Source organism: Palaemon carinicauda, chromosome 7 (assembly GCF_036898095.1).
Source record: "Palaemon carinicauda isolate YSFRI2023 chromosome 7, ASM3689809v2, whole genome shotgun sequence".
Classification (NCBI taxonomy): Eukaryota; Metazoa; Arthropoda; class Malacostraca; order Decapoda; family Palaemonidae; genus Palaemon; species Palaemon carinicauda.
This window is the reverse complement of record NC_090731.1, coordinates 159,300,111-159,313,059: the sequence shown is the minus strand read 5'-3', so window position 1 is coordinate 159,313,059 and position 12,949 is coordinate 159,300,111. Positions and strand designations below refer to the sequence as shown.

Below are 12,949 nucleotides of genomic sequence, written 5' to 3'. Positions count from 1 at the left end.
ACCTGTGGTTACCTCAATCCCTGACCCAGATCCAGTGAATCTTACCACTTCCTCTGTGTCTGTCTCCCTGAGCCTTGTGACGGGGTCCGTGCCCTATTCCGCCCCCCCTCAATGTCTGTGATTGTGCTATCAGCCCGGCTTTTTGTGGGATCGCAGGGCCTTGTGAATTTGCCCCCTTCCCCTGTGACAGTGTGCCCCAGCGTCGTCATCGGTGAAGCCTTGTACCTCCATCACCCTGCCTACAGAGCTAGGAAGAGGAAGGTGCCTGTGCCTCCTCATCCTCCTCCTTGTCATTCTCCTACAGGGGTTCTGACTTTCTCTAAGATGATGAAGAAGAGGAGGTCAAAGAGGCTATGAAACCCATCCATAGTTGCAGAGATAGTGCTCCCTGTGTCACCAGTGCTCTTTTGAAGGGGTTGGATGGCCTCCTGGGTCTCAGCCCTATGATACGGGGCCCCTTGCCCATGGCTTGAGTCCTGGCTTCTCCCACCTACCCCTTCTCACCCCCTTCTTCCTATAAATTGTCACTTGGTTCAGGAGAGGATGGCACCATTCAAGGCTATACTCTAGTGGTTACATGCTTTGGTAGGCCAAAAATGTGGGTTGGAGGGCTTTGTGCACGTGGCTGTGGTTATCCCTTCATTTCGACCCGTAGTAGAAGTACCTAGTATTTCTTCCAGTTCTCCTGGGTCCCGTGACAGAAGTTCTCCTCCTGTTGCTGTTAGCCTGCCCGCGACTGCCTCCTTCAGGGCTCCCGGCCTTTCGGGTATAGCTAAGCCTGCGAAATTTGAATCAAGGAAGGACTTTATGCCCACCCCAAGACCACGGTCCGCAGTGCTTGTGACTTTCCAAAAGAAGCCTTTATGAGTACCCCGACTCGCCAGGGTGGTGGTGATAAGAAGGAAGGGAGAGGGTAACACTTATGCAGAGAGTAGGGAGAGGGAAGCGCTGATGCCGATGAGAAGAGGGGAGGGAGAGGGAAATGCTGATGCAAGTGTTCCCCTCACCTACTGCCAAGAGTAGGGAGTGGGAAACGCTGATGCTGGTGTTCCCTCTCACTCACTGCTGAGAGTATCAGGATGCCTGTCTTGCCACTGGGCAACTTGTCAGGGACACGATTGGCCCCCCCTATCTCAAGTCCCAATTTTAGTTCCCTGTGGATCATCCAACATCACCGATAGCCCTGGTCTTGCAGCCAGAGAAGGATGGGATGCTGGAAAAGAACGTGCTCGAAGTTGTTCGAGACGAGCCTCTGGGCTTCTATAGTTGACTCTTCCTATCTCCAAAACAAGTTTGTATGCCAAACAAAGTTCATGCCTGGAAGAGGAACTGTAAAAGCAATATTTGCTCTAAGGCAGATGATAGAAAAACATCGAGAGAAACAGAAAGGATTACATATGGTCTTTATTGATATGTAGAAGACATACGATCAAGTACCATGTCAGGAGCTGCGGAGATGTATGAGAGAAATATGTAAGAATCACCCAAGATATGTATGAGAGGGCACAAGCAAATGTTATAAGCAGTTTAGGCCTAACAGAAAGTTTCCCAGTAAAGGTGGGACTACCTCAGGGGTCTGCATTGAGCCCTTACCTATTTGATCTGGTCATGGATGTAGTAACACAAGGTATTAGAGATCAGTCTCCTTTGCTGATGATGTTATACTGTGAAGCACTAGGCGAGAGGTAGTAGAAGAGAAACTGGAGTGAAGAATAGAAATGGAAAATAGACAATTGAAGATCAGCAGGAAAAAGACTGTATTTGACATTGAAAAATGGGGAGAATAGGGAAGTTGGTTTATAAGGAGATAGATTTAAATGAGCTGAAAATTTCAGGTACAGTATTTAGGATCAACAGTTGCAAAGGATGGTGATCTGGGGGCAGAAATAAACTACAGAATACGAGCAGGATGGAAGAATTAGAAAAAAGTGCGTGGAGTACTATGTGACAGGAAAATAGGGTTAAGTTGAAAGGTAAACTACACAGGACAGTTGTGAGACCGGAGACATGGGCAATAAAGAAGACAGAAGAAAAGAAACTGGATGTGGCAGAGATGAGAATGTTGAGATGGATGTGTGGGGTGACAAGAAGAGATAAGAAACGTAATGAGGTAATTAGGGGTACCACAGGAGTTGGAGAACTATCAGATAAGATCCAAGAAAGTAGACTGAGGTAGTATGGTCACGTCATGAGAAGAGATGAACAGTATATTGGGAGGAGAGTGATGGAAATGGAGGTACAGGGAACGAGAAGGAGAGGGAGACCAAAGCGAAGGTGGATGGACTCTATCAAGGATGGCCTTCGATCAAAGGGATTAACCCGTGATGAAGTGTGGGACAGAAGTAGATGGAGAACGCTGGCCAGAAACATCGACCCCACATCAAAGTGGGAAAGGATGCAGACAAAGAAGAAGATGCCAAACAAAGTTCAGGATGGAAAAAGTATCGTCTTTATTGTTTTCCCTGAGAAAGATAGATATCGTGATTTTGGTAGACCCGAAGGACGTGTACAATTAGAAGGTTCTCAACATACAAACATGCTAATATACTGTATAAACACAAATCCAACTGAAATCATACATACATACATATACCAAGGCACTTCCCCCAATTTTGGGGGGTAGCCGACATCAAACAAATGAAACAAAAAAGGGGACCTCTCCTCTCTACGTTCCTCCCAGCCTGACAAGGGACTCAACCGAGTTCCGCTGGTACTGCTAGGGTGCCACAGCTCACCCTCCCCCTTAACCACCACAGATGAAGCTTCGTAACGCTGAATCCCCTACTGCTGCTACCTCCGCGGTCATCCAAGGCACCCGAGGAAGCAGCAGGGCCTACCGGAACTGTGTCACAATCGCTCGCCATTCATTCCTGTTTCTAGCACGCTCTCTTGCCTCTTTCACATCTATCCTCTTATCACCCAGAGCTTCTTTCACTCCATCCATTCACCCAAACCTTGGCCTTCCTCTTGTACATCTCCCATCAACTCTTGCATTCATCAGCTTTAGCAGACAGCCATTTTCCATTCTCTTAACATGGCCAAACCACCTCAACACATTCATATCCACTCTAGCTGCTAACTCATTTCTTACACCTTTTCTCACCCTCGCTACTTCGTTCCTAACCCTATCTTCTCGAGATACACCAGCCATCCTCCTTAGACTCTTCATCTCAAACACATTCAATTTCTGTCTGTCACTTTCATTCCCCACAACTCCGATCCATACATCACAGTTGGTACAATCACTTTCTTATACAGAACTCTCTTTACATTCATGCCCAACTATTTTTTTTACTACTCCCTTAACTGCCCCCAATACTTTGCATCCTTCATTCACTCTCTGACGTACATCTGCTTCCACTCCACTATTTGCTGCAACAACAGACCCCAAGTACTTTTAGGCAGATCCACCTCCTCAAGTAACCCTCCATTCTACATGACATTCAACCTCGCACCACCTTCCCTTCTCGTACATCTCATAACCTTACTCTTACCCACATTAACTCTCAACTTCCGTCTCACACACCCTTCCAAATTCTGTCATTATCGCCCAAGCTTCCCTTCCACGTTTGCAACCAGTACAGTATCTTCCGCAAACAACAACTGATTTACCTCCCATTCATGGTCATACTCGTCTACCAGTTTCAATCCTCGTCCAAGCACTCGAGCATTCACCTCTCTCACCACTCCATCAACATACAAGTTAAACAACCACGGCGACATCACACATCCCTGTCTCAGCCCCACTCTCACCGGAAACCAATCGCTCACTTTCATTTCCTATCCTAACACCTGAAATCATACATCTCAGATATTGTATCCAGAGTTTATATACTGTAATAAAACAATATGGTATCATTTAATATAGTAAGCAAACTGACATTTGCAATAACCTGATATTTTTTTGTTCATATGAAATGGAACTACTTGTTGACTTTTGTAACTGGAAATCATAGGCATGGGAAACAGGTTAGGTCTACCCTAGGTCAAAATTCAACAAAATTTGACTTACAAACAGCTTCTGTCAACCACACCTGCAGAGGAACTGTTAGGATGTGGAAACCTTGGCTCTTCATAATTGGAAGCTATCCAGCATCTCCTCTGAGAGAGGTTTTTTGTGAGGCACTGCACAAGAGATGTCTGGATAATTACGGAGGTCCTCTACAGCTACCTACCTGGCTAAGTAGGCCATCTTCCTGTAATTGTTTTTGTAGAAGGGATATTTCTCTGGTCGAAGCAACTTTAGCACAGAATGCGGATTTCCTCGTTGTCTTTTGCAGAGAGAAGCTCTCAGTCACGGCTGTCGAAGGCTATCGTTTGGTCTTGAGTACAGTATAATCTTCTGACTGAAGGGTATAGACCTCTCTGCTTCCTGTGAGTTGGGTATGTTTATGAGGAGCTTGAACAGTCTTACCCACCCCGGGTTCTCAGGCCCCTGGAGTGGGACATGAATTTAGTTTTCAATGCTTTTACGCAGATCCTGTTTGATCCTTTGAGAGGGTTGTCAGACAGGGATCTGACTTTCAAGACTGTCTTTCTTGCTAGCTTTAGCATTGGTGAAGAGAGTTGGAAGGTTACACGGTTTCTTATTTGGTCACCCACACCGAGGGGTGGAAGGTCTAAAAGTTGTGTCCTGGACTTCATGACCAAACCCCTGAATATGATATTACTGTCCGTCTTGTACCTGTCATCTGTTGGCCTTCCTACTTCAACTTTGGTCCAATTTTCAACTCTTATCTATGTAGTCATATTTTAGGCAACTGCTTTGAGTCTGTAAAGATTACTCAAGGATTAATACAGTAGTCTACTTGAAATTCATAATAATACAGTACTGTACTATACAGTTATATTGGTACTTAATCCATACAAGATTTTTCAATCAATACAGTTGCATGAATAGTGTTAGTAAATGCCACAAGATCATAATTTTTTTGTTTGAGGTTACCATAATCTTTTGAATTTTTATGATAAAATTCTCCAGCTTTGAATATGTGCTTTTGAATGATAGCTTCCTGCAAATGTATTTACTGCTGAGGCTAATTGTTGCCAGTTGATGATAGTTTGTGCTGTCACCTTAACCTGGAGCATTTTTTTTTTAATAGTGTCAAGAACTTTATATTACTTTATAACTGTTCCTGCATCGGTAGTTATATGTGTACTTGTGCTATTTATGCAAGTGCATTTTATTTCGTGATGCTCAATACTACACTATTATAGAATTCTTCTTGTGGCTGTGATAAATTTGTGGGATGGTATTCTTAATCATATACTGTAATTGATTGAGGAACTTGGCAGTTCAGACTCGGTGCTACTGCTTTTTTGTTGAGTGGTGTCATAGTTTATCGGTTAGTTAGTTATTTAATTTTATTTATCTTTGATTTATTTGATTTGTTTTTCTCTTCTATAGATTATTTTTTTACGTTGATCTTTTTCTGTACTGGGCTTGTTATCCCAACTGATTGCTCTTGGGGCTATAGCATTTTGCCTTTCCAAATAGGATTACATCTTACCTTACTGATAATAATGAAGAGAATGAGAGAAGGCAATCTAAAGCTGTTAAGGGAGTGCAGCAGGCTAGCTTTGTAAATTATTACAGTCGGCAGAACTTGAGAATCACTGGAGTATCACCATCAGCTAGTGTGTTGATACCATCATCAATCACAGATTGCTCTCTGGAGTGAGTATTCAGTTGTGGTAAAATGGATTTGCTCTGAAAGAATTGTATGTTCGATCATAAAATTCTGGGATTCATGGCTTGAAAAGCTTTTTCTCTTAACCTACTTTGTAACAATGCTGCTGATCACTTGAAGCCAAGCCTTGTGTATAAATAAAACACTCCCTGGGTCCTGAGGAACAAGAACAATTTGGAGATATGCTTCGTTTCCAAACGTGAAGAATTAACTCTCCTCTGGTAGATAAATGCTCCTTGCCATCACCAGTCCCCCAAAACCACAACCACGAGTGGGAAGTAATCTTTCTGACTTGTAATCTGATGTTACTGTTACTGATGCACTTAAGGGCATCAGTATGCACTATGGCAAGTTACACATGCCTGATTACTTGTAGGATTTGTGCTGCCCATGATGTCGACTCTTGACAACATCATGGATATGTGAAAGAGCTTCTCAATTGCAGATGCAATTGTTCTTGAAGAGGCTGTAGATGTCCTAGAGCCTAAGAATAAATGCATGTTTGAAGTAACACTTATGAAACATGCTTGTGGAGGTACTTTAGATAAATTAAGTTACAGGTATTGTACAAGTTTTCTACTGTGGAAGCTTGTAGGGAGATAAATGTGTTAAACATGTTTTTGCAGTGCAGCAAATTCCTAATATTCACTGTTGTATGGTATGCTGAAAATATGATTTATGTAAGATCAGAAAATTTAAGGTACTTAAGTGTACAGTACTCCATTTCTTCCCGGAATTCAAAAAATGTTGCTAGTTGCTTTTATAGGTTGCTGAGCCTTATGTGAAAACAAATTTTGAAGATGAGAGAATGTCTTACTTACAGTTTTAAGTAATTTTCTGTGTTGGGCCAGTCTTTTCTTCATTGTTGATGGTATCTGTACATATGATATGTGATGCCTTCTTATTGTTTGTAAGCTTTACTTTTATTTTATAAATGGGGTTTTGTTTTACAGTATTCATTAGTTTGATATTGAGCATCTGACGCTATGAAATATAAATATAAGGTTGATGAATCTCTCTCCTAATAGGATGGTCTTGAGTGAAGAGAGACTTTATTCATTATTGTAATTTAGAATTAAACAATTAATATTTTATGGGTTAACTCTTTAAGACCAGTATTGTTGTAATTTATATCTTTAGTGACTGATTTCTTCTATATTTGATGTTTTAATAACATTTTGAGTGGTTACATACTACTGCTATTTTTTTTTAATAGATTTAAGTTCATCTAATATATAAAACCAGAGTTTGCAATATTAACCTTTTTGTGCATAAGTTGTTTTTGTGTCCAGTGCATCCTTTTTTTTTTTTTTTTGTGGCTTACCTAATGTTAAAGGTACTAATTCTTCATTGCTTTATAAAAACAGTCATATAATTTTGGTCTGTTCATGCTTATTGTTTTAATTGTGTCCTCCTCCTTGTTCCATGTTCGCATTCTGGTTGTTCTTGGGAAAGATGCAGGTAAAGTATTTGATTTTTTATAAAATTTTAATGCACATCTGTTAATTTTCTATTTAGCCTTAAATACTTAACACCATATATGAAAGTATAGTAGTTTACGATAGTTTTGCACACACATTCTTCTGTTTGTGGTTAAGGAGTCTTCTGTAGTGTAGTCTGTGCTTTTAAGTGTAAACCGCTTCCCATCTGCAAATGAGGGTAAATCCTATTTATTCTATGTTCTACTTTTGCTTTCAGTAATGTGTAACTTGAATTACAGCTCTTTTTGCCTGTCTTGGAACCTGTGCTTTGCATATGTCTGTATTTGAGTTATGTTTTTCATTTCAGTTATGTAAAACAAATGTCTAAAACAGTGCATGCAAGTTAAACTTGGCTAACAGTAAAAATCAATATTAGTGTTAAATATTGGTGTCAACAGTATAAATTAATATTAGTGTTAAATGTCAGTGTAAGAATGTATGCTATCTCTTCTTACCTCTCATTGTCCTCAGAACTCCCCACATGTATATTATGCTTGATTTAGTCAGTAGTGTCACAATTTAACAAACGTTTGAAGTATAACCTGTCCAATAAGGGACCCAATCCATAAACAGACCTACCAGACTAGTCTAAGGTATAACCTTTCAAAGCATTGTAACTAAACCTGACAATCATTTTCATTCAAGACATTTATTTGGAATTTGTTTCTTTACACCTCTTGGTCCAAAAGGTATTACTGTACAGTACTTACCATTCAATGTAAAATCTTTACCGAATACCTAATTAAGGAGATCCCTGACTTAGAAACTGACCCTATACATTCATACAGAATTATTTTTAAGATCGATATTCATTTAAATCTTTGATTAGGGAGATCTGAAGCATTAATGTCAAATCCTCTGGCATACAAAGATGGTTCAAATCTGAGCCAGAATAACCCAGTACTATAGGTAGATGGAAGTTTGGATTTAGCAATAATGTTTACCTCATACAGAATTACATCAATTATAGGTTTTGTTTATTTTAATGAGGGCGCTTTCTTTTTTTATTTTATATTTCGAAATGGTCTTCTAAGTTTAACTTTTTTATCTAAAAAAATTTTTTCAAATCAATTTGATAAAAAAAAATTAAGTATTTTAATTGATGCGTTACTTAACTTCAATATTCAAGATTTATTAATCTTCTTGTAGGAAAGGTCAAATCTACTAAAAAAAATTTCAAATCAATTTGATAAGAAAAAATTGTATTTTAATTGATGTGTTACTTAAATTCAATATTCAAGAATTATTAATCTTCTTTTAGGAAAGGTCAACTATACCAGTAAGTCAAATCTAAAATATGTCTTGAATATAATATTCGTTAAAGTTAAAATTTTCTTTTATGTTCAGATCCGTGCCACGCAAACAGAAGTATTTGTTGCGGCTGCTTGCAAAGGAATGGTCCAGGAGCGATTAAAGCTTCTTGGGCTCCTGCATGGAGCGGGGATCAAAGCTGAAAGTAGTTATAAGAACAATCCTAAACTTCTGAGTCAGTTGCAGGTAAGTCGGTTTCATGTTCTAGTTCAGTCTTGAAATTATAAATTGTAGTCGTCTGAATTTCAGAATGCTACTGCAACTCAGTTTATTAATATTGATGTTCTTTTAGAGTAAATCGTGTCTATTAAGCTAGCAGAATTCTTATTATTTTTTCTTAACTTACATACTGTATAACCTACATAATAAGCACAGATTAACAGTGAATGAAATAATTCATCAAACTGAGTGGTGATTAATGCTGGCAGACCTCTTGTTGGATAATGTGTAGAGACTAGTTACATGGATGTGTTTGTTTTCCTATCACTATTATGCAGCCAGGGCAGTTCCACACCATATAGGGAATTTATACATTGGTGAGACAGGGTTCTACATTATCGCCTGGAGAAAAAGCCTATACAATTAAGACTAATGGAAGAGGAAAGGACACCACAATATCTTATCTCTAGGATAGATAATAACTTCTCCAATAATTGGCATCAAGGATACTTTGCTATATTCAAGTTGAAAGGTGTGACAGGAGGTAGTCATGCTTTTTGAGAAGCATCGCTGGTTAGATATTTATCAACAAGAATAACTTAAGCTATCAGTTCTCACATTCTTTAAAACATGTAATATGTAAGAGTTGAATTTCATCACAACACCCAAGCAGGGGATTTTATGATTGATTGCATGAATTTAGGACTGAAATGGGGAATTTTCTCACATTTTTATGAGTTTTTGATACCTATGAACTGGAATAGGTTATTTCAATTTATAACCATGTAACAATTGCTTCAGTGTAAAGTACTTTCATTTTCAATAAGGTTATATATTCCGGTTGCATAACTTTTCATCCTTCATCCATTCTTTAGGGAACATAGTTGGTCCTTTGAACTTCATCCCTTTCTAAAAGCAATACTTGGAGTTTTAGATGAGACATAATGGTGATATGGTACATTGTTTTAGTATTTTGATTGCCACTTCAATGATAGAATACAGACAAAAGGGAAGCATATATGTTTTAGTCCCTAAAACTTTATCTTTAGCAGATTAAAGAATCGGATTATAAAGATTAAACCGGTTGGTGGATAATGTGCTTTCCATTCCCCTCCCCCCCCAAAAAATCATATTGATGTAGTGCAGACTTGCAACCTGAAACGATAAACTTTGGAACCCTAGAAGATGGGATTTGGGTTTTGGCAACAGACCGTAAAATTTGCCGACTGGTTGGGCCTAGGCTAAAGCAAGCATGAACAATGATTTTTTGGTCAGATCCCTATCTGATGCCAGTTTCAAAAGCTCGTAGGGTGCCATCTGTACGGAACGAAAGATCTTGACTACGTAACAGTACGGTTGACTTTTTCCTCCGAAAAAGAAAGGTCTAATTCGTTGTCTAAAAACGTGGCTCAAGACAAAATGGTAGCCTTTTACCACAAAATCTGTGTAGTTTCTCCTTTGAGGTTAAAGGAAAAAATTGGTGATTATTGATTGTACTGAGGTTCCAAAAGGTTGGACCCCAACTACAGAAGATGTCTCCCACTTGGTCTGATAAGAATGAAAACGAGGATTTGCAGATGTATCCAGCTAGACATTGTTGTCCTGTCTCAAGAAAACCCTTTCTGTGAGAGGAGATGCTGGATAACCTTTACGCACAAAGATGCAGAGACTTGTGTCTAGACCATCCTACGGATGCTAGACCATCTCACGGATGCTAGAACACGTCCTTGAATACTACTGCTGGGTCCAGGACTGGTGAGCAGTAGACCAGAAATGTTGTTGAGGAATGTGACAGAGGTCTATTGTTGGGGAACACCACCAAGTTGTATCCCCTGTGCTATCCAAGAACGTAAAGACCATTCTCAGCCAACTACCTGTGTCTTCCAGCTCGACTTGTCTGCCGTCATGTTTATCTTACCCAGAATGAATCAAGGCTATAGAGTCTTTTGCAAGGGTCCTGATTGCTAGGTGGCACAATTGATGGGGACATTGTACTTTCGTTTGCATTTTACGGGCTGCCTAGCGGCAAGAGCCCGTGTCTTACATGAGGTAAGGCAATCTACACGCACACATTTCGTTTGCAAATGTAAGCCACTACTAAGGTGTTGTCGCTCATCAACACTACCGAGTGGCCTTTGATGGTTCTGGTCTGACCACATCCCTGATACCGTCTGATGGTCTAGATGGCTCCCCAACCCTCCATCAAAACATCTGACAACAGATACAGCTTAGGAGGAGGGACTGTAACAGGACTCCTCTCTTCAAGTCTGTGGTCTCCAGGTCATCTTTGGCTTTTGCTCCTATAGTCACCAATGACTGGAGAGGGTTGGTGTCCCTGGGCTGGCAGACTTGGACTTTGAAGAAAAGGCTAGCTTTTTGACAAGGCCGCGGGATGCTTTCTTCCGATGAAAATATTAGTTAGTGAATGACCAATCTCCATCCCTAGATAGACTGGTCTCTGGGACATGATGAAGCCTGACTTCTCTATTTATTAGGATTTCCAGGTCATGAAAAAAGTAAAGAAGCCAGTCCCCAAGTGCGAGAAGGTTTTCTTGGAATTGTGAGAGGCCAGGATGATACAAAGCCGAACACCCTTGTAAATATCTGAGGGCCTGTTAATAGACCAAAACAAAGAACCTTGAACTGGTAAACCTTCTTGTAAATCACTACCCTCAGGTACTTCCGGGATGCTGGTCTTTTTGCTTGAACAACTGTGGACAAGTTTTTTTTTTTTTTTTTTTTTTTTTTTTTTTTTTTTTTTTTTTTTTTTAATGGCCCCTGTTGAATGTGTTCAAAGCAGAGAGGTTAATGACTGGTCTCCAACCTCCATAGGTCTTTTTCACAAGAAAAAGTCTACTGAAGAAACAGTGAGACCCATTGACGACTTCCTGAAGAAGTTCCTTTTGCAGCATATCCTAGACTTCTCCCTTTATTGCAAAATGTTCTGTTGATCCCTGGAGATAAGATGACATGGGGGAGGAACTGGAGGGGGAAAACGGATGAACGGAAGTAGGTATCCTGACCGCATAACGTTTCTGCCCTATGAAAATGCTGCAAGCTCCAATTCCTTTGTAGGCATCCCCACAAGGTGTGGAGAATGCCCTTCCTTACGTATACTTTTCCCTGTTACATCCTTGGGACTGATGAGGGGGTAAGGGAGAAGGAAGGTTTCCTGAGGATTGGGGCTGAGTGGTGCCTCTCCTCTTGGGTGGTATGGCCTTTTTCACGTCATGATTGCTCTGATTTTGAAGGTGGGGGGGGGGGGAACAAAGCAACACTGCCCTCTGTTTCAAGGAGTCTTAGCCACTTTTCCTCCGTGGTGGTTTCTATGTCATCTGGGGAAAATAATGAAGGCATTGTATGAGAGGCGTTTCGTAGGTACAGCTTCTCTCTCCTACCGATGCACTTACGCATCCTGGAGGGCAGGGCTTCCTGGTGCTTGCGCACCCAGTTAGCGCATTGGTTTGGTGCATGGTGCATTGCAAACTCGAAGGGCCTGGCGACCATCTGCACAATGTATTTTAACGCCTGCTTCTTGTCCGGGGTGGTCAAATCCAAGGTTTCAGTGAGGTAACAGACAGCGCTGGACCGGTGGTCAGTCAAAGATGTGGCCTGGAGGGTGTTCATGGCCGTAACTCCCATTGCTGTGGCTTCAGCTTAAGAGAAGGAGACTGGGACATTAGAGTCTCTCTCCAATGAATGGCCTGGAGTAATGACCTCATCCTTTTGGTTTAGACTAAGAGAAGGAAGGGCTCCTATGTTCCTATAATATTTCTTCTGTTAGGCAGAGGAACTGTGATCAGTCGAGAAGACTTATTTGCCTTTAATGAATCCTTCTCTCCCACAATCTGTTCCTGGACCTTAGCTAGCACATCCCTGGCTAGGGTAAACCAAGGTAGCTCCAGGCAGAGTTTGGTATTACAGGGAGGAGCATGGCAGAGGATGTCTACAGCGGCAATATTTCCCTTGGGAGGAGACCCTAATGTCACCCAGGTTGTTAACAGTGTGAATATTGCAGATTACTTTGAAGGGTGGACTTGTCCTCTCCTCCTTCTGATGCTGACATTCTGGAAATGGAGCATTGCTTTCCACCTCCAAAGAACCAGATAAACCATCACAAGTTGACTTCAGATCTCGAAAAGGGAGATGGTTATCAGATTCTGTAACTGATCATGGGAGCGTAGTCGTCAAGAAAGACTTCCCAGTCTGATGAGCAGTTCACGTCACTTGTAGCTGTTCGTTAGGGTCTGCTGGAAAAACTTTATCCTTGCTGGAGAAAGTGTCTTTCTCCATCTTCTGTAATGTGCC

General features: G+C 40.8%; 1 protein-coding gene across 3 annotated transcripts in view; it reads left to right on the top strand.

Moving 5' to 3' along the window:
- Positions 1-12,949, top strand: part of HisRS (histidine--tRNA ligase) — a 67,776-nt gene that overhangs the window by 53,003 nt on the left and 1,824 nt on the right. For all 3 annotated transcript variants that reach the window (XM_068377049.1, XM_068377051.1, XM_068377050.1), the window contains one exon: positions 8,519-8,668. In XM_068377049.1, coding sequence (XP_068233150.1) covers positions 8,519-8,668 — 150 coding nt within the window. The remainder of the gene's footprint in view (positions 1-8,518; positions 8,669-12,949) is intronic.